This window comes from Clinocottus analis, unplaced genomic scaffold, assembly GCF_023055335.1.
Source record: "Clinocottus analis isolate CAN_PGR_092001 unplaced genomic scaffold, fCliAna1.0.p SCAF_14, whole genome shotgun sequence".
Classification (NCBI taxonomy): Eukaryota; Metazoa; Chordata; class Actinopteri; order Perciformes; family Cottidae; genus Clinocottus; species Clinocottus analis.
Window position 1 is genome coordinate 2,548,836 of NW_027175865.1, and position 22,063 is coordinate 2,570,898.

General features: G+C 47.3%; 1 protein-coding gene across 11 annotated transcripts in view; it reads left to right on the forward strand.

The window, feature by feature from the left end:
- Nucleotides 1-22,063, forward strand: part of pleca (plectin a) — a 79,771-nt gene that overhangs the window by 28,671 nt on the left and 29,037 nt on the right. For 3 of the 11 annotated variants that reach the window (XM_068576406.1, XM_068576409.1, XM_068576414.1), the window contains 4 exons: nt 17,614-17,675; nt 19,223-19,237; nt 20,206-20,295; nt 20,760-20,795. In XM_068576406.1, the coding sequence (XP_068432507.1) occupies nt 17,614-17,675; nt 19,223-19,237; nt 20,206-20,295; nt 20,760-20,795 (203 nt within the window). Of the gene's footprint in view, nt 1-3,923; nt 3,963-5,121; nt 5,189-17,613; nt 17,676-19,222; nt 19,238-20,205; nt 20,296-20,759; nt 20,796-22,063 lie in introns of those variants that run through there. The other 8 variants (XM_068576410.1, XM_068576412.1, XM_068576411.1 and 5 more) reach the window with 6 other exon arrangements.

Sequence of the window (22,063 nt, forward strand, 5' to 3'; positions counted from 1 at the left end):
AAAGGTGATTTTCATCAAGCGGATTACAAAATGGTTGAGTAGGTAAAGCGCCGACTCGTCGAAACTAAACGTTGCCGACTGATATTCGCCCCCATTTGCAGAATAAGACGGCTCTCATGCACAGTGAGGGCACTGCATGTGCTCCAGTCTGACATTCATTACAGGATGGCACTGAAGACGCACAGCTGCCAGAGGAGGGCACGGCTCTACCACCTTATTTAAAGGCTAACGGGGGAGAAAAGGGGGGGGGGGTATAACCCTTCCCTGCAAACATTTTCCAAGCCTCGTCTTTGTATTTTTACCCGTGGTTATCCTGGACTCCATGTTCCTTTTCCAGTGTCGATCACGCTGAGCGGAGGCTGAGCAACAGATGTAAACACGGACACAGTTTGTCTTCTGTTCGGGGAAAGAAATGACTTGATGGCTTTTCCATTTGGGTTTGCTGAGTTGGCCGGTTGTGACGGCTGAGGGGAAAGTAGGGAAAGGAATAGATGCTTCGACGGAGGATTATATTTGACGCCTTCAGCAGTCTGGCACACAAAGAGTGATGTTCATTTTGTAACCTCGCTCAAATGACATGTTCGACGCCATCAATCTCTTTGATAAAAGTTGTAGCCCTATACAGCTGTGTGCTTTGTGTGGATGGGGTTTCCCCTCGGCCCTGTTGATAGCGGGATGTGTGTGTGTGTGTGTGTGTCATCTCCTCTGGATACACTCGACCTGGTATTTTGAACAGAGCATCAGTTGTACACCGGCTCTCTCGGTATGCGCTGTGATATTTTATATATATTTCCACCAGACAAAGGATGTAATGTTACCGAGCGCTGAACTAAAGAGGAGCAAAGCCTTCAGTTTACGTTTGTAAGATAACGGCCTGAATTGGGGAAACAAATTCTGGCTTATTTAAGGCCTGAAACACAGAATGTCATACATTATCTTAAAAAATGATTAAAACAAACGAAAGTCAGCCATGACAGATAATTTTAGGCTTCTAACAAAACAATGTTCATACAAAATTAAACACATTTTTCATCTTTTGACACTCAAAACACATTAGATTAATTTTTATTCCTAAAAATAAATGGATGTTGTTGATTTGTAGAAGAAATTAGCAACTATGTGAGACTCAGCTGAGGATTGGTTTACTCAGTCGTCTGTTAGATTGTTTAATGAGGCGTTTGTGCGATTGTCCATCAGGCTCGCAGTAAACAAACCTACGCACAAACCTTCCCTCTCATCCTTTTGGTTCCTGTTTCTGTCCCGTGTGCACACACCCTCTTGAATTCTCCTCCTTTCTTCCCTCTCGCCTCTCCTCCACGCAGTTTCTCTCTCGACCGGAGGCTGAGAAAGCGAGGAGGGGTTTCTGAGCATCGCCGTCTGCTGACTCACGATGCAAAAGGACATATCGTCTGTGTGATGTTTCCGCATCGCAAACAGTGAATACTGAAGTCGTTGTCTTGAGGAAGACATCGGAAAAAGCAAAGTCGAGATGGTGGCGGGGATGCTCACGCCGTTAGCCGACTTGAGGGCGATCTACGAGCTTCTTTTTCGTGATGGCGTCGTTGTGGCCAAGAAAGACAAGCGTCCACGGTCCATGCACCCTGACGTCACGGGGGTCACCAACCTCCAGGTGATGCTCGCCATGGGCTCGCTCAAATCCAAAGGCTGCGTCAGGGAGACTTTCGCCTGGAAACACGCCTATTACTATCTCACCGATGAAGGGATTGCACACCTGCGGGATTACCTGCACCTGCCGCCAGAGATCGCGCCCGCGACCCTTCGACGCCTCCGTCGACCCGCGTCCTCCACATCGTACGAGCCCGGGAGAGAAATCCCAAAGGACGCGACCGACAGGCTCGTTTACCGCCACGAGGGAGTCGGCGATGAGGAGGGAGAACAATCTGAGAGGCCTCCGAAGAACTTCAGAGGCTCCTGCCGCCGTGACGCACCGGTCCGCCGGCTTGGGAAGGGTTTCTGCAGAGGAGAGGAACCTTGGGTCGATGGTGGTGACCAGAAAGACAGAGTCGCCAGATGTCCTGGCTCAGCCAAAGAGTCCAAGCTACCGGCTTCAATGGTCCCAAAGTTCTCCCGTGAGATACCAACCGTTCACATTGCTCCAGTCGAGAAGGTCCTGCAGAGGTTTGTTCAGACGACTGCTGCTCACCCATCTGTAGTTTTTGAAGAGTCTGAGGGTGTGAAGATGCGGGAGGATACGATCAAGGCCCCTCCAGAAGAAGCGATCCCAGATCCCAGAGAATCCCAGGACCAAGACTCAGAGGTACCTGGAGAGGTCGTACCTGGAGAGGTCGTACCTGCAGCGGTGTTGGCAGAACTTACTGAAAAGGGTGAACGACAGGGCGTTGACCATAAAGGTGAGGAAGCTGATGTGGTAAAGTATGAAGCTTCGCTGATGAAACAGCTGGATGTTTCGCTCTTTGTCCCTGTGACTCAAGCTGAGACCTTTTTGAGTTTCATATCGCCTCAGAGATCTCCACCAGTCCGTCCTTTTGAGGCTTTGCCGGCCCTGTTGTCCCTTCAGAGGTCTCCCTGAAGACCACTGTGCTTCAGGGAGACCAGGGCTTCCTCACAGAGGGTCCGACCTCACTTCCTGGAAAGTTTTAGCTCCATTTCATCCTCCTCTTCATCTGTTTCCTGCTTGTTCCTCTTGTCTGCAGTAGAGGCCATCTGGGCGTTGCTATGCGCTCTGCTTGTGTTTGTGAGGTTGTGAGTCGGATAATTTGATCTTCTAGCGATTCAAGTAATGGCCGTGTCATTTTCCATACAGCGAAATGACAACCAGACTGCCAATTAGATATCTTTTTACCGGATGCATGAAGTATGACGCCAACCTGTGGCTTGCTTGCGTGACCAGTTATGAAGTGTTGTGTAGATGTTTGAACAATCTATTGTCTCACTTTATACACGTTCACATCATTTAATAATCAGTGTTACATACACATGTTCGCAATGTGTTTCAAGGTTAAAACACAAGACGCTTCTCAGAAAGTTGGATAAGAGTCTATGGTGTACCCGGGTACATGCAAAAGAAATATGTTAATGTGACTTATTACTTTGGATAATAAGAATTAAGCAGCATTTTTTAAAGGAGTATAAAGTATAAAACTTTTTATACTTCCTGAGTAACACACACCCTATTTATTTATAGACTACTGACACATCCAGTGTATCTTCTAGGGAACTGAACTTGGACTTAATCTCTCTGTAGACCAGCTTTAATTACGTTAAGGGGTGTAAACATATGATATATTTTTGTAGATATTCTTCTTTCATGGCTTGTGCCGAGTACGTCCTTAATATTAAAGTGTTGAGACTCTTTCTATATGTTGACATTGAGTCGTATTTGCATATTTCTGCCATCTGCTGGGCACAAAGTGATCTGCTTTGACTCCTGTCCTGATGCGACGCTGCGCATCACATTACTGTGCACAAACCGGCCAGTCATCCTCTCGTGGTCTCGCAGGACAAAGCGGCGTTTCCCAGAGCTCCCATATCGCGAAACACTCACACAAAGATGTCAGCTTGAATGACGATCAGCGCTTTCTGCACAAGCCACACAATAAAGCTGCAGACTCTACCTTTCCCCACGCAGTCTCTGCCTGCAAAACTTTCCATTTGGTCGGAGCCGGGCGCTCGTGACTAAGCAGAGCCGGGTCGAGCCACACTCGGCTCTTTCCTGCACGTTTTCCTCCGCAAGAAGAGGGCGAAGCAGTCCAGATGAGAACATGTGGCGGTTGCCACCTTTCATCTGCCCTCCAGTGCGTTCGCCCAGCCTGCAATGAACGTAAAAACTCGGCAGCGCACACACTCAGAGAGTCGCCGACCGTCTCACAGAGCGGTGTGTTGCATTGATTTCGTGATATAAAACGGAAAGAGCGAGCGAGCCGCGATGCACGTGAGCCACTCGAGAGACTTCATGGAGGCTCTGATTCAACACGGCCAAGGTAGGAGACGCCTCCGCCGACGGGAACAGTTCTGTCTTCTTACCAAAAGGTGTCAGCACAGAAGTGCTTCACGGTGAGGGCGATGCTCGTGCATGGGGACCAGAGAGGATGCAGCAGGTATCGGGTGTGTCCTGGCGGTCCAGGACGGGGCTTTGTGTTTGTCACCGAGTGACGACGCGTACGTGTTAGTGTGCGTCTGCTGCTCGGATACCAGATGTGTTTATTTAGAGAGTAAGAGTGAAGGGAGCTCATAGCTCCTGCTGTGACTTCCACACCACCCACGCTGCCCCGCGGCGTCTGGGATCATGTTCCCTGGCACCGGGCCTGGGTGGGCTCCCAAATAATGCACAGCTGTATAGATGTGCTGCCTTGAAGAGACACACACACACTGCACAGTGGTTGCGTTGAACAGACACAGAGCCTCAGTGTTGCTTGGTATTTTTCGTTTATCTGCAGGGGCTGCAACTAATGGAATCCATTTGTTGATAAAAATGAAAAAAGATAATGAGCTTCAGGCGGCATCAATCCAAATGGTGTCAAAACAAATATGTGTTGCAGAGACGTTGATCTTTAGTGTAGTACAAGGGATAAGCACAACTAAAACATCCTCAGAATGATGCAAAATGAAGCAATGCATTTATAAATAATCAGGTGAATCATCCTCCTCCCATTGTCTGTGAGTCCGTTGCTTTAGCGCTGATCTATGATCCTCATCCTGTGGATGTGGGTTTGTATATTTTAAGTGTCCTCAACTGTTTTATGTCTTCCACAGAGAAGCCTTTGTTATCGCAGCTCGCTGGCGTAAATCATGTTTTTTTCCGCTCTTTGTCTAAATCCTCTCAGAAAATGTGTCCCTGGGTAGTTTCTGCAGCGCTGCGCATGGACTTCATCCAGACGCGCTCGTCAGAAACCACCAGGCGTGAGACTCTGTTTCCACTGAGGAAGCCTCTCTCGAATTAAGTCAAAAACTCGCAACGCCGTCTACTTCTCACTTCCCGGCCGAGCCTCCGGTTCTCTGGTCTTTTCTCTTTTTTTTTCTTCTTCTTCTTCTGTTTTTTTCTTCCCTTTGCTTGCTTTTCCAGCACGCCCCCCTGGTTTTTTCACCAGAACACAATGTCGGGAGGTCAGATTTGACTCTTTGGCAGTTCAGTGTTTTCTCTAAAAGTTGTGGAGACGCAGAGCAGAGATGGACTTGTGCTGCTGCCTCTGTTCAGGACCACCGACCGGTAGGTTTTGCTTTTTTTAAATTTTATTTTAACAGCCTTTTCATTTTAAACACTCTCTCGGTTACATTCAGGGATGCTAAATCCTTGCTGCCTGCGTGCCATGTGAGGACACAGCCACTCCCGACAGCGCCGCCTGTTCCTTTTGAGAGATTGCCGAGTTAGAAATCATTGCTGTCATTGCTCACCTACCTGGGGAATGTGTGTCATTCGGGATCGAGGCGTTTTAACTGAAATCAGGAGAAGCTTTTACCTTCAACAGACTGATGTGAAGTTTGTCTTTATTGCCGTTGCAGGGCATGTGTCACAATATGGGAATCATTGAGCAAAGCGCATACCATGTGAGGGGCGTGGGAGGGGGCGGCTCCTCCCCGACGGAGGAGTGCTGGATGTGATTTATTCCAGACGTCTGTACGGCTCCCTGGGTTTTTATCCACTTTGCCCGGTCTGCGCTGACTAATCGGCAATTCGAGCTCCCAGTTTCTGAGGCTCTGGAGATTTTGGTTGACATTTTGAAAACCGGGATCATCTGAGGTCTCTCGTCAGAGGAAAATCCCCCCGGTTGAAAGCACCCGTTCGTCTCCGTTGAAAGCACATTTAGCTTAAATGTTCCCACCTGCAACTTCTAATGTATTCATTCAACTTTGTAAAGTATTTTAAAAATGACGGTGCTGAAAGGCGTCTCGGGGTCGATGCTCCTCGTCTATTTCTGCTTCTTTTATTTCTCCCTTTGTCTATTTCCGGCCGCCGCGTGGCATCGCTCCGCCGCTGTGTGACCGTGACACCGGTGTCGGTGTCGGGTTCCCGCGTGACACTATTTGCAGCGCACGCCGACAGGGTCGTGTTCGCCGACCGCACGACCTGTTCTGACTGCAGAGACGGCGCTTTGCGCGATGGTTTTGTGTCTCAACATTGATGCAAACAGGTGTGTGTGTGTGTGTGTGTGTGTGTGTGTGTCTTATCAGAGGCGATCCATCAAATGTCAAGGGCTTACAGTCCTTGCAGCTCTGCACAATGAGGAAACACCTTGCAACTCGAAAGGGGCGTCGCTGAGAAGCAGGTGCTCAATGACATCACCGTTTTATTTATAGCTGAACAGATTTGAAAATGTTCAAAGCGACACCGTCAGAGGGGACTCAGTCGAGTTTTTTAAGCCGACATTTTCCCTCCAGGCTCTGACTGTGAGGGTTAAACAAGGAGAGTTTGAAACTGTCGGCGGTGAAGCAGCGTGCGGCTAAAAAGCTTTCTGGGAAGCTCATTGGCTGCTCCAACATACGGGAGCAATTACAGCGACGTCCAGGGAGAAGTAAAGACGTTGCATAACGAGAACCAATTGATTGTAAAGTGGGTTTTTTTGTGTGAAGGGGAAAAATGTAGCGTGGGTTTAGTATAAACATTTTGGCAGGAGGAGGAAGGAGCTGAGCTGTGAGTCGTAAAGCGAGATGGAAAATAACTGAAGGGGCTTCTGCGGGTAAAATAAAACACTGTGGAGAGAGTTTGGAAACTTTGACGCCGTCTCGAGGTGGATCTCGCTCATTTTGCTTATCATCCAGGCTGACTGGAGTGTGTGTGTGTGTGTGTGTGTGTGTCGTGAAACAGCCTCATGTATTATTAACTCCTGCAGATAGATAGGCTGCAGCGAGCGAGCAGAGCAGCTGAGGAGGACAAAACTTCTTTTCAACCACTTTCAAGCTGCAGAATCAGAGCAGCTTTTGGAAAATAAGTACAGTTTAGAATAATACAAAAGTGCGTGGAAGCGATAGAGGAACTGTGAGAGTAAAGTACAGGGGAAAAGGGGGAGGGAGGGAGGGAGGGAGGCCACTTGTGCCAGCGGACTGAGTCACAGCGAGCAGAGGGAGGGAGGGGGTGCTCTCTGGTTCGACTCTCTCCTGTGAATGTCACGGACAACTTGGCTGCGTCGCTTGTTTTTAAAGTCCGGGATGGCACCACACCCCTAAGCGCACACACCTCTCCGCCCCCCCCCCTTCCTCACCTTTCACCCCCCCCTCCCCTCCTCCTCCTCCTCCTCCCCTCCCGTCCGTCTTCAGAGCCCGGTGGACTCTCTCCACTTTGTATCAGGCCCGATGCCGGCGAGCCCCCCTGGAAACGTGTTCCCGGCCCTGGTGGTCGCGGGCCACATTGTTACCTTGATCTTTGCCTGGCAGTGGAGAGTACGGAAGAAGCAAGGTAAGAGAAGCCCAGGGGGGGAACGTGTCTTTGCTTCAGGAGAGATGACGCTGCCTTCGGAGGTTTTGAAAGTTTCGTTTTTTTCTGTTCAAAGTAGTTTCTCGCCGGCTGTTCTCGTCCGTCGTCTCCGGTCGCTGCTGTCCCGTGTGTTTTCATGACACACACTCCTTCTCTCGCTTCCTCGCTCTTCCCTCCCCCTCCTCCTCTTTTTTTTTCCCCTCCTCACACGTCTGGGTTTCCTGTGGTATGGACATGTTGCTGTTAACCCTTTAAATGCCGGCTGTAATGCGATGACTTTGGAGCCAGAGCGTTCTGTTCGACCGGGGTTGTTTTTTTGTGCGGCGTTGAATTGTGTTGCGTTTAAGCCTCTGAGCAGCTCGTTTCTCATCTTATGTGGTTCCTCCATTGTTAATAAACTGGTTCAGTCGGTTTCTTTTGTTGAGAATATCCTCTTCACAAGAGGGAAGAGTCTCTGTTGGTCCCTTTGAACAACCTGACGGTTACCTACAGACACCTGTGGCTTTTGATGTAAACACGCCTCGCCCTTTTTTCTTTTTTTTTTTACATATTGTTGACCCACCTTGGAAAATTGCAGCTGTCACACACACACACACACACACACACACACACACACGCACACACCCCTGCAGGTGACACGCCCGAGGCAAATTATAGGATGTTTGACTGACACTCTGCAGATGTACATAAAGATACCTGCATTTTTCTACTTGTCGAACAGGCGCTCTCACTTCAGACAAGGAAGCAGCCGGCGTAGATAAAGTATCGCCAGGTCACGTGGAACCTGCTTTACCTGCGCTCGCAAGCAGTCCAGGTGTAATGGTCTGCTTGTTTTTGATGAACTGGAGCCAGGCAGTGGACCTTCTTATCTATTCGAGGAGAGTCTCCTCGACTAGATAAGAGTAGTTTCCACCACAGTGACTTGAATGGGGGCTGTAGTGAGCACGTGGGGACAAGAAAAATACAACTTTTTTTTTAGAAAAAGGTGGAAAAAAAGCCTGTAAATTTGCTTAATATGCATATCCCAGACCCTAAGTGACCTCCTCTGCTGGTCCGTGCACAGCCCGGGTGCAAAGGTTGCCCTGAAGGGCGGGCAAACATTGCATCGCTTGTTATCTCTACCGTCTCCGTGTCGTCCGAATCCAGCGCATTCCTCCTTTTTTTAAAAGAGATCTGCTTTCGTCTGCCGCAGTGCAGACGGTGAGTCTGCAGCTCGGGCGTCGGCACCGCTCGTGTTGCCTCTCTCCGGCGCTTCCTCCCGCTTTTAATGATGCGTTGTGATCGGAGGAGGGGAAGTGGCCCCATCGATTTCTGGCCGTCTCGATATTGAACCGCAGCTGGAACGTAACAAACATTTGCGGCGTTGACGCGCTGGATGTTCGTTCACGGCTGGCTGTGAGTTTGAACTGTCAGTTTGCCGGAGCCACAAGGTGCCTTTGACACAGTGGGAAAGAGTAGGGAAGTAGGTAAAAGGGATTTCAACCCGGAGCCAGGGTTTAAAAAAAGCCCACAGTGCCACACATGGCGGCCGGCTACTGGTAGTAAACTGGACACTGGAGGACTGTGTATCCTGGTTACGCTCATAACAAAGTGGAGGAGGAGGTCTGAGGGTTTCCTTAAGAGGCCTCACTGATCCACAGGAGCTTTTTTTACTCTTTAAAGGACAATCTGAGTGTTCTGTCGCTTGGATAATTAACAATGGTTGTGTTTCTATGAATCCTGAACTCTTCCACACTCTGCAGTGCCGTCGCAGAAACTCGACTTCTAGGTCGAGATTTCCGTTCACGACTTTGCTCGATACTCAAAAGATTAGAAAGCGGAATATGTTTTAATCCGTCAGGGGGAAGCCACACCCGAACGTCTGCGGCAGCGTCCACGCAGGACCCTCCGTAGACCGCCGGCGTCTGCAGAACCGCACGGAAAAGCACTCGGCTCTTGACTCCTAACCGTGACTCACTTCCCCTGATCTCCTCCTTTCACTGCGACAGTGATAACAGACGTGAGGAGGGGAGGGAGGCGCTCCCTGGAAAGTGGAGAAAAAAAAGAGAAAAAACAACAACATGCTGTTACCAGATGATGCCAAGCGTTGAGAACAATGCACGCCCACCGCGTCCTCGCACAACCCTTCACAACACAACCAGCGTAACATGCAACACATTAGTGAAGCTCGCTGGCGGTCGGCCGCACAACACACGTCTTTGTGTCTCAGCGGCTGCAAACATCTGAGCGCGAGTCCTCCATCAGTCCAAGTGTTCCCTCTCTGAAACCTTAAAGATATTCATTTGAAGGCCATCATTTCATTAATTGACATATATAGTTGTGTATCGAAGTCAGTTGTGCGTCAACACAGGCTGTGGTTGTGACCCAGAGGAGGAATCATGTCTGTGTCGGTCCTCGGCTATCGGTCCTACTTTGAATATCACTGTCGGAGATAAAAAAGTTAGTTCTTTTGCTGACGATGTGCACAGAGAACAGTAAAAGTGTACAGACAGATTAAGATATTTTGTGCAAATAATCAAACAGTGGATGCATGTAAAGAAAGGCTTGTGTTCGTATGGTATGAGAGCACAGACGCACGCTGTCACGCGTTATTGTGTCGCCATGAGGTCTTTACCGCCACATGATTCTTGCTTTTGTAACCGACCCTGAAGCGCACAGAGACTGTCCCTTTGAGACCAGTCAAGTTTCTGAATGAGCTCCATTGGTTGCCTTATAGTTGTATAGTTTACTTTACAGTCCAGTTTACTGACTGTCATGGCGGCTTGTGCCTCTACTTGAATATAAGCCAATATAATGTGAAGTGTTTCTTAGTGTTCACACAGAAAGAGGACACGAGACTCCTGCAGGGAAGTAATTTATGACCAACAGCTGTTGCACATGTGTGGGGATCATAATGTGTTACCCAGTGGCACACGGAAAACCTGCACTCTGCCCTTTGTTGTGAAGTCAGTGCGACACAATGGAGAGAAGCGTCTCGAGCACAAGTTATTCCTGTGGCGTCTTATTCGGGGGCCCTGCGGGGTAATGGAGTCTGGGCCGAGGCGCAGACATCCCCACAGCTAAAATAAGGACAGCGTGATAGTCCTCAGCAGCAGATACAACCGCGTTTATTTCGGGGATGTTCCTCTCGGGCGCAACAGATCGTTTTTAACGCTGAACGCACGAAGCGACGCGCGCAGGACGCGCGGCACCGAGCGCCGTTCATCCCACTGAGCGGAACAGAAAGTGGGCCGGGCTTGTGACAAAGTGTCTGCAATCTGACACTGTGCGTGTGTGAGTGTGTGTTTGTCTTTTCTCCTCAATGTGGCTTGGATAGAGAGAAGTTTTCGAGGGCTGGTCCCACTCAAGAGAAACCCGCCAGTCAGTGGGGGCGCGGTTTGTTTTTCTTTTTTTCGTCCGTTAAAGTCCAGCGCGCTCTTCGTTTTTACGCGCGGCCCAAACAAACACACACACACACACACCCACACACACACACACACACACACACACACATACACACACCAGGATGGCCGAGGTGGAGGATACGATGCCGTCCTGGTGCGGCGTAACGATCTATCGACGGACAAACTACATCCACGAGATGAGCGGCGCAGAAGTGAACTCTCGTCTGTTCGGCCGCATGTGCTGCGCAGGTAGGTCCGGCCGCCGCGGCTCCATCGCTCTGCCAGCGCCTGTCGGAGGATGTTCGTGTTGGGAGGGGCCTCGGGGTGGGTGGGTGGGGGTGGGAGGTGGAGGGGGGGTGATGCTGTTAACCTTTTCCATGCCTCCGCCCACAGTCCAGCAACCCCCAGGGGGCACAGGAGTGGGCGTCTCTGAGCGAAGCCGCTGTTTTTCTTGTACTTTTTCTTTTTCTTTTTTTTTAAGTATAGTTTCTTGTTTCCATAACTTTTGTTTCGCTTTTGTAACTTGTTAAAGGAGCACTCTCAGTGACAGATACTGTAACACAGAGTAGCACTTAAATAACACTTTGTAGTTTGGCTTTCTTCAAGAAATTGGACTTTCGTGATTCTCGTTGTCCTCGCGGTTCAATGCTCTGATTGTTAGTCGCTGTGGATAAAAGCTTCACGTAATGTATTACAGCTGTAACAACTGATCGATTAGCTGCTTACTGAAAGCAATTTTGATGCTTAATCAATCATAAAAAATACTTCTGTGAGCAAAAATGCCCAAACTCTCCGGTTCCAGCTTCTCAAATGTTAATGACAATTTTCCGGTTAAATAATTAAACCAAAAGATGAATGTATTTAACAAAAGATGAATGTATTTAACAAAAGATGAATGTATTTAACAAAAGATGAATGTATTTAACAAAATATGAATGTATTTAACAAAAGAGGAATGTCAAATTAAAAGTTTATGAGTGTTTGATGCTCCTTAATGCTGTGAACTCAAACACCAGCCTGTCGTTGATACTGTGTGTGTGTGTGTGTGTGTGTGTGTGTGTGTCTTTTTGTGATTCTAGTTAAGAGAAAGACGTGTTGTGTTGTGTTGTGAGACCTCGTGAGACGATGGCGGCTCACATTTGAATACACAAACCGCCACTGACGCGTAAACGTTCAGTTTGTGTGCCAGAGGCTCAAGCGGATGGGAGCTTGTGTGCTTGTTTGTTTTTAGAAAGATAGATATGCACTTTATTAATCACCAAGGGGATTTCTTTTTGTCAAAGTAGCATCCCACATTTACAGACATCCAACGTCAATGGAATAAACTAAACACACAAGATAAGTAATAAAAGAAAATAAAAGAAGAGGAGGGATAGCAGATATATACAAAATACAACATAGAAATAGAAAATATGTATATATATAAACAAATAATATATATATACCTATGGTCCACATATATACACAATACATGTATAAATACATTGTACTTTTCAGCAGCTGCTTACGTGAACGTGTCACAGAGATAATCTGTAGTTTCTGTGAAGTTTAAAACTGCCGCTGAGGCAAAAGTAATATTTTTTTCTTCCTCCAGAGGCTTTAAGGCCCAAACGGCTCCTCTGCAAACACCCGCTGGTGGACTGTGTGTCTGTGTGTGTTTGTGTTAGCCGCGTTGCCATTGCAACCACTCTCCCAAACACACTCTTCCCATATTTGTTGAAGTGAGCATCAGTCGACGCCGCGGGGCCCCTGGAGGCCTCGCTCTTCCTCAACAGTAGAGCAAACTCTGCTTTTGGGACGCGGCCCCTGAAGGCGGTTTGTCAGCTCCTGCTCGTTAGACATTAAATCATCTGCTGCTTATCCAGATGAGTCGTGTGTCGTCGTGCCGCTTCTCCACCAGCAGAGGGCGACACACCGCGTGGAGCGGTTCCCTCCTCTTCTCTCTGATTGTCTCCTCTTCACGGCTAAAGCTCATAAATCCAGCAATTATCTTGTCCTCACAACACCACAAGATTGTAAACGCCACATGTGGCTAATTACATGTCGTTTTTTTTTTGTTTTTTTCATGCACACTCTTTAAAAAGAATAGTCTTGTTGCAAAAAAGTGAGTCATGAGGGCTGTATAATTATGGAGGGGAGACATGATGTGGGACAACTAAACCTCTCAGCGTTGATGCTTTTGGGGGTTTGTTGGCTTCATCTGCATCTCACGAAGCTTCTTTGCTTCCTCCACCCGCCGATCAGCACCTGAGTTTGTTGTGAAATCATCACATTCCTGACGGTGACAATACCGGACTTATTCTGGTGGCGCTGCATGCTTTCATGCCCTCAACAGCTCCAGGGGTGGATCCGACCCATAATGCCCTGGGGCTTTCATTCCTCAACCTTTTTTGGCAAACGTCCGGCCCGAACCGTCCAACTCTCCGTCCTGATCTCCATCTCGAGCCGCTCGCCAGACGAGACGCCGAACATTCCTGCGCCCGGTCGGAATGACACCGCATGCTGTCACATGCACGGAGGAACACGGAGACGGGGTTTACATTTTTTGGGGTGGAGGGCGGGGAGGGGCGGGGGTGAGCTCCACCCACCCCACCCACCGCGAGGAGGGCGGCCGCGCCCCCAGGAATGCATCCACTCGCATGCTTCTCACGCCAGAACTGTCGTCGTAAAACTCCTATCGGCGCCGGAGGCGCAGGGTTTTATCACCGCATGTTATCAGGGACAAGGAAAGGAGGCCGAGCCACAAGGGCTCCTTAAACATTCCACGAAACAGTGTTTTTAAGTCAATAAATCAAAAACAATCCTCACTCTGATGGTGTCGAGACGTCAATCAAGAGTTCTCCCTGCAGTGTTGGAGCTGCACACCGCTACGCATCACACACACGGTGCACTTTGATTATTCCGGAGCCGTTACATAATCTGTGACCGCGGTATTCCGATCCCAGGATTACGTTGTCGGCACACAACGCAGCCTATAGTGACAAGTCGAGGGCTGCAGCTTCCACAAACACACAAGCCCCGACAAGCCACCCCCGTTACTGCGTCTTGTGTCGGTGTCTGCACACTGAATATGTTGATGCTCCCGAGGGTGAGAGGTGCTGCAGGTATTCAGGGTGCTATGGCACATGAGCGCGGTAGTGAGGAGGAGGGAGGTGCTGGTTCAGGAGCACTTGAATGCATACCTTTTGTGTTGTTCATTGTCAGAGTTGTGCGGCTGGAAAGAAGTTTTATTGCACGAAACAGATGCCGATGGAACAATTCTCTCTTTTTCTTTTACCGTTCAGTCCACACAGCCGCAACAGCAGCTTTGATCAGTTTCTGCAGCAGCGTGGTTACTCCATTAACGTCTTTTTATTTATTTTTTTGTTTGTAAGCCACTGGCTCAACAGAAGCACATTATTCAAAATTGGAAAAGAAATAAAAATGTTCTCCTCGCAGGTTGTTCTCGTTAGAGCTCCATATAAATGCCTCTATTCTTTGTCTCGGTACGGAAACCGACCCCTCAGCGCCAGTTTCCCCAGTAATTGTGTCCTGATGGTGGAGGTTTCGTCGTGATTGGTCCGTGTCGAGAAATGGCCGCGGCCTCTCGTCCGTGTTGAGGAACAGGCTTTTCTTTGAGGCCGCGTGGCAGGTCCGGCACGTCACGCCGGTGACTGGCAGCCTCAGCCAGGGTCACCGGGCTCCAGTGGGCCGTGCGTGTTTGTGCAGCTCGGTCTGACGTAGCCCGGTCCGTTGGACATGCGGGTCTTAAGGACACGGGATGCAGGTTTCTATGGAGTCCCTCTTAAGATGACTCGAGTTAAAGCAACTGTTTTTGAATCGTTAGCCTGACCTGTGACCTCTGACCTCAGATAATCTTCCACAAAATCATGCCATCGTTATTTCCTCACATGTGTGGCGTTCAGTACATTTGTGTCAATGTTGACAATCGTTTTCCAACAGCAAAATTAGGACCCCCAAAAAAAAGTCTTCATTTTTTTTTTTGGTCTTTATTCGTCAACAAAAAAAAAAAAAAAAAAAAGGTTTTTTTTTTGGGGCGGGGTCCTTATTTTTTCGTCAAAGCAAAAAAAAGTTGATTATTTTTTTTGTAATTTTTTTTTTTTTCGAAAAAAAAAGTTGATTTTTTTTGGGGGGGGTCCTAATTTTTTTTATTTTCGTCAACAAAGAAAAAAAAAAGTTGATTACTTTTTTTTGGTTCTTATTCATCAACGAAAAAAAAAATTTTTTTTTTGGGCCCTAATTTTTTTAAAATTTTCGTCAACGAAAAAAAAAATTGATTAATTTTTTTTCGGGGAATTTTTTTTTCATCCTAATTCATCAACGAAAAAACCCCCCAAAAAAGTAGATTAATTTTTTTTGGGTCCTAATTTATTTTTTTTTAAGTGCAGAAATGGGCTTCTTAATCGATAGGTGTGGCAGCCGCAAGCAAGATTAAAAAAAAAATTACACAGATTTGAGGGCAGCTGTGGAAATCGTGCTCTGTTGCTAGAAAATAAAATGGGAAAAGGTTCTGTTTGTCACATTTAGTACTTTAACAGTCTGAAATCACGAATATATGTAAATGCACCTTGTAGTATGATAAAATAAATGCAACATGTGAAAGCGTTGAATCCAAAGTGACTAAAAAACTAGGAGGTTCTTGAAGAGCTGCACATCTTTGCCTTTGATGTAGTCAGTGCAGAAGGTGTGTGTTGGCTCAGTGAGGGTCTCTGTGAGGTGTGTTTGGGCGGGTGGGTGCATAACAGGGCTGGGCCCGAGGGAGAATCCTCCCTCTCCTTTCTCAGAGGACTGTGTGTGTGTTGAATGACAGCTCCTGACATTACAGCCCGCGGGCCAGGCATTTAGCGCGTACCGCTGGAAAAAAAGAAAGAAATTGCAGCATAGAATGTGACAGACATGCACAGGGAGGAAGGAAAAAAAAAAGGGAGTAAGAAGTGAACACTCCCACTTAACAACAGGATCCCACTCTGTGAAGCAGTGTGTCAGGCAACAAGGAGAAGTGGCAGACTCACAAAGCAACAACCTCGTCTCCCAACTTGTTTGTTGTTGATCACTGAGATAAGGCCGGCGTGGCGATGGAGAGGAGATTCAGAAACTACTCCTCTGACAGTGTGGGTAGCGACGGGGTCTTCATAGAGGAGTCTCCCTATCAGGGGATGCTCAAGGCCATGGATAACAGGAAAGGTAGAGTCCTCTTTACATTATTGCACTTTTTCGAGGCCTTTTGTGTTGTTTTATCTTTTGTGTTCTGGTTAAATCCGTCACAGCTGGTGGAAACTCTTTGTTTTTCCAAGAAAAACTGGTGTAAATGTCGTTTAAAATGTCTTAAATGGTACAATCTACGTCAGTGGTCTTGAATCAAACGGGCCACGCCCCTTCATGTGTCACGCTGGCTCCTCTTTTTGTTGGTCAAACATTTTGAGACGAGAGAGCAGCGAAGTATAGTGACGATATTTAGCAGGAGTCCCTTTCAAAGGACTGGCTGGGTTTGATGCGGGTCAGATGACAGGTTTAGAAATGACTTCTAATCCAGTTATCGATGCATTAACCAGACATGTTTTTTCTTCCGCTTGTCTCCTCTCCGTGAGATGCAGCGCTGAGCTCCATCTTAGAAGTTTCTGGGTTTTGTAATGTTGGACAACGGCGTCCTGAGAGCAGCTCAAATGCCGGCAGATTGTTTTTTTTTCCACACAACTTATTATTAACTTCAGGAATTTCTCTTCTTCTTGAAGGTTTTTCTCTTTTTAAATTTCCCTTCTGTGGTCAGACTCCTGAACAGTCACGAGCGCGTCTGTGAGTCAGCGACCTGACGCCACCCCGACGTGGGCGTTGGCACCACGGGACGCCGCTTCCTTTGCTTTCATTTGCTTCACTTCTCTTCCTCTGATCCCTTCAGTCCATCCAGATAACGCAGTCAATGCCGTGTGGCCGATAAGAGAAAGCTCACATCATGCTCTCACTGTTTTCTCTCATCGCTTCTTCTTCAAAGGCCGACGTGTTTTGTCGCGTCACACCGGCCTCTACGTCTGACAACCACTCATCACTTATTGAAGCCGCGGTGAAGAAGTGAAAGCAAACCTGTGGTCGTTAGTTGAGGAGGGAAACCATACATATACCTGCTGGTATGCGAGAGCCCGGTTTGTTGAACCCTAAACAGCAACAGGTCTTACAAGCCACAACATGTTCCCATCGAGGTGCTAATCTCTGGGATGTCGGCGGTAAATTACACGTCTCCTCTGACAAGTGCGACACCTTTGTTGTTTTTTTTGTTCTTCCTTTGTGATGGTGGACTGATTTTGTTCAGTCTCATGTTCTGGTTTCAGGTTTTTGGGGAGATGAGATACTCATCAAGGGATGTTTACCCTGCAGGGTCCCATCAGATGTGGGACCAGAACTGTGGTTTTGGATGTTTACTGTCAACCATCTTCTACAGCATTGGTTCCCAACTCCTTGGTCAAGACCCCGCTATGAGGTCACAAAGTGTTATTTTTGCCTCGGGCCTGTAAAAAACCATTAGACTAATAAGTCCATGAGAAGTAAACGTTCCCTTTTGCAATGTGCAGCCGGTCACGATGGGAAGCAATCCGCCATTGAGGTCTTAAACTGAAGCATTTGGGGGTCATTGCTCTGTCGGCGGCCCTTGATTTCCATTCATTTCACCATGTGAACAGAAACAATTTGCATTTGAGACTTGCTTCCTTGATACATGAAACGTTATTGACATGATCCTTTATCTAAAGATGAAGCTTTATGTCCCAGTACGATCATCAAATGTTTTGTAAAACAACCTTTGCGTTGTAACGTCTGATTAAACTTCTGTGTGTGTGTGTCTGTCCGCAGATGAACGGGACCGAGTTCAGAAAAAGACCTTCACAAAATGGATCAACAAGCACCTGATGAAGGTAACCTCCGTCTCCAGAAACACTCGCCAATGTGATTTGTTGAGAAATGATGAAGGTTATGAAACAAACAGCTCGTAACTGAACACATCCTTGTGAACAGAAGGACTTTGGCTTCGGCCCGAATGTCGCTGTGGTTTAGTTACATTGCAGCAGTTACTTTCAGATCCCACCTGGTCACAATAGCTTAAATTACACACACCTGTGTCCCTCGGAGGTGATGGACTGTCTGATCTGACTCAGTCTGAGGGCTGTAACAAGTTTCCTGAAAGCAACAACAAATAAACTGGAAACAGAAACGCAAAACCCCCACAACTCTCCTCAAAACCAGCGAAACACAACCCTCTTTGGAAAAGTCAAAGTAGGTAGGTAGGTAGGTAGGTAGGTAGGTAGGTAGGTAGGTAGGTAGGTAGGTAGGTAGGTAGGTAGGTAGGTAGGTGGGTAGGTAGGTAGGTGGGTAAGTAGGTAGGTAGGTAGGTGGGTAGGTAGGTAGGTGGGTAGGTAGGTACGTAGGTAGGTGGGTAGGTGGGTAAGTAGGTAGGTAGGTAGGTGGGTGGGTGGGTGGGTGGGTAGATAGGTAGGTAGATAGGTGGGTGGGTGGGTGGGTAAGTAGGTAGGTGTGTGGGTAGGTAGGTGTGTGGGTAGGTGGGTGTGTGGGTAGGTGGGTAAGTAGGTAGGTAGGTGGGTAGGTAGCATAGCGGACCGGGCTCGGGCAGGTTTTCACATGTGGGCTGCAGACCGGCGGCCTCTCGAGGCTCTGCAGGGGAACAGCTGTGATGCTGTACGGCAATACTCGTTAAGGGTTCTGGCCCATGACCCTTCAAACAAAAAAGGAAGCACTTCCTGTGACATGCAAGCCCCTGATCCATGCAGTTAGGAGCAGAATAAAGAGCTGCAGCTGCACTGGCGTTTAAGTAGTGCTGAAACTACCAGTCAAGGAATTTATCAAGCTCGACATTCACTGCAGTTTGAAGATGGATATCTATAGTATCCTGTTGCAGAGTAAGAAGGGAATTCACTAACATATAAAGACTTTTATCAACTAAATTAATCATTCCAGACGAGTTAAACGGCTCTCTTCCTGCTGGTCGTTGAAGCCTTGTTTCCACCCGGGAGGTGAAGTGTGTTAAACTGTGAGGAATGTCTCCGTGTGACACGGGGCTCCGTCCGAGACGACCCGTCCTCCTCGTTGTCTTTGTCTGGAAATCCCTCCGGCTTGGGTCCAAAAAGAGCGAGCGGGTGATGTGGCTGCCCTCGAGGCATCCGAGACGGTCATGGGATTAAATGACCAAAGGGCCAGGAGCCATCAATGTGGACCAGACACAGATTAACATTCATAAAAACAGTTCTTTTGGATGGGACCGAATCGAAAAAACACATTTTCTTCCGTAAAAAAAACAACAGGAAAACTGTCTTTGTGTGTCAAATCAACCCAGCGTCTGCCTGCTTGTCTCTGTTCCCTCATGAGTCCGTGCAGTTTTGTACCTTCTCTCATCAAACTGTCTCTTCTTTCCATCCTTCATCCCGTCCTCCCTTCCTTTTCCCATCAGCACTGGAAGGCAGAGGTAGGTGCTGTCAGTGAGAGTGCTGAGTGGACCGACATTAGTGTATTCCTGCACGTCTGCGTCTACATTTCTCTCCGTCTCACTCCCAAACATCACCTGAGCTCTTTAGCTTCTGACCTTTGACCCTTCCCCCCTCCTCCTTCATTTTAACACTTTCTTTTCTAACTCCTGTCGGAGCCTTTTCTGCAGTGCAACTTGTCTTTCCGTGATCTGTCCCTCGGTTTACAACGGCTAAAATACATAACTTATTGCAAATGAAAGTTTATGAAGTAATAAGGGGCGTGCAGAAAGTCTACTGGAGGTGTTAACAATATATTCATTTTTATAAAATAGCTCTAATATCCTTCTTTTTTTGGTGATGACGCAATACTCTGATCAGCTTCATTGCTGAGATTGACATCCACAAGGATTTATCCAAGGAAATTCAAGGAAAACAAGAACATATTTAACCCCGAAAACATTTGAAAAGATTTATTAGACTTTGCTTTACTGAACTTCAAGTTTGACCTATCGAGCTCACACGACTTTTCTATGCAGTGAGTGCAGCAAAACTATTTTAAAAGAACCCCAACTGTGGACGCCGTTACCACTGCAGAAGGCACATCGTTGTTGTTGTTGTTGTTGTTGTTGTGCACCATCCTTGCCTTTTTTAAAGGAATCGTTTTAAAGTTGTGTTGTATGAGGCGCTCCTCCACATCAGATGGCGGTCGACACTGATTATGGACCAGAACCTCGCACAACCTCATTAAAACCAAATCCAGACTTTCTCTTTCAGTTGCTTTTGTCCATTTTGAGCTAACATCCCGGGATTCGGTCACAAGCGTCTGTGCTCTAATCCCATTCCTGCTGTCTGTGTTGAGGTGCTCAGCAGTTGCGTTGCTGTTTGTGTTACCAAATCTGTTGCTGGACGCCGATGCTCACATGACGCACGGATCGATGTAACGTTTGCCTCCTGTCTCTCCCTGCAGACGCAGCGTCACGTCACTGACCTGTACGAGGACCTCAGAGATGGACACAACCTCATCTCCCTGCTGGAGGTGCTCTCCGGAGAGACGCTGGTGAGCTCCGGTGACCTTTGAACCTTTAGCTGTGAGGACATCTGCTTCTGCCTTTAACCCCCTCCGTCCTGTCCAAACCTGTCGACTTATTCTGCTGCCGTATCTCTTCTACTGTCCAGAACCGCTTTCTGTGTTTTTTACGACGGTTTCTTGTCTCTCTTGCATGCGTTGACTTTTGATTCTGTGGAGGGTTTTTTTTTTGGGGACATTTCAAAAACATGCTGAGGTTATGCGCACTCTTTCTTTTTACTTTTTACTTACCTGTAGCTGATTTCTTTGGGGACACACGCCTCCCGGTGATGTCGCCTCAAGACACTAATTTTCATTCTTTGCTTCCATCTCGTAACCTTTTCTGCACTGACCTGTTTGACCCCTGGTTTTATTTTCCCTTCTCTAATTCCTGCTGACCTTTGCCCTGACCTCTTCCCCTGTGCCTCCGCCTTCCTCTCTTGCGACGCTTCTAGCCGAGGGAACGCGACGTTGTGAGGAACGTGCGGTTGGTGAGTGGCGCCTGGACTGCGGGCGTCGGGCGCCGGGCGTGGCATGCGGCACCACCCCAGGTGGCTGCTGGGTTGTTGCATGATGACACTCGCACTTCCTGTATTGTTCCCTTTCTGTGTCCACGTCGCCGCCCCATGCATCGAATCAGAGAGGCAGGAAGTGCAAGTACAGGTTTTAGAAGGTACCTCATTACTAGGACCAATACTACAGGAAGTACTGCATTACTAAGACCAATACTACAGGAAGTACATCATTACTAAGACCAATACTACAGGAAGTACCTCATTACTAAGACCAATACTACAGGATGTACCTCATTACTAAGACCAATACTACAGGAAGTACCTCATTACTAAGACCAATACTACAGGAAGTACCTCATTACTAGGACCAATACTACAGGAAGTACCTCATTACTAAGACCAATACTACAGAAAGTACCTCATTACTAAGACCAATACTACAGGAAGTACCTCATTACTAAGACCAATACTACAGGAAGTACCTCATTACTAAGACCAATACTACAGGAAGTACCTCATTACTAAGACCAATACTACAGGAAGTACCTCATTACTAGGACCAATACGACAGGAAGTACCTCATTACTAGGACCAATACTACAGGAAGTACCTCATTACTAAGACCAATACTACAGGAAGTACCTCATTACTAAGACCAATACTACAGGAAGTACCTCATTACTAAGACCAATACTACAGGAAGTACTGCATTACTAAGACCAATACTACAGGAAGTACCTCATTACTAAGACCAATACTACAGGAAGTACCTCATTACTAGGACCAATACTACAGGAAGTACCTCATTACTAGGACCAATGCAACAGGAAGTACCTCATTACTAAGACCAATACTACAGAAAGTACTGCATTACTAAGACCAATACTACAGGAAGTACCTCATTACTAAGACCAATACTACAGGAAGTACTGCATTACTAAGACCAATACTACAGGAAGTACCTCATTACTAGGACCAATACTACAGGAAGTACCTCATTACTAAGACCAATACTACAGGAAGAACTGCATTTCTAAGACCAATACTACAGGAAGTACCTCATTATTAGGACCAATACTACCATTGCTTATTTTAAAGTATTTCATAGTGATTATTTATCACTATTTAGTGACGTAAAGTCCAGTAATCTGACAAGTTTTTATTTAAGTTTCATGAAGACGTGAAGTGCATAACTTAAAGGTACAGTACACCTGAATCACCAAGACAAAATAAAGCTGAATCAG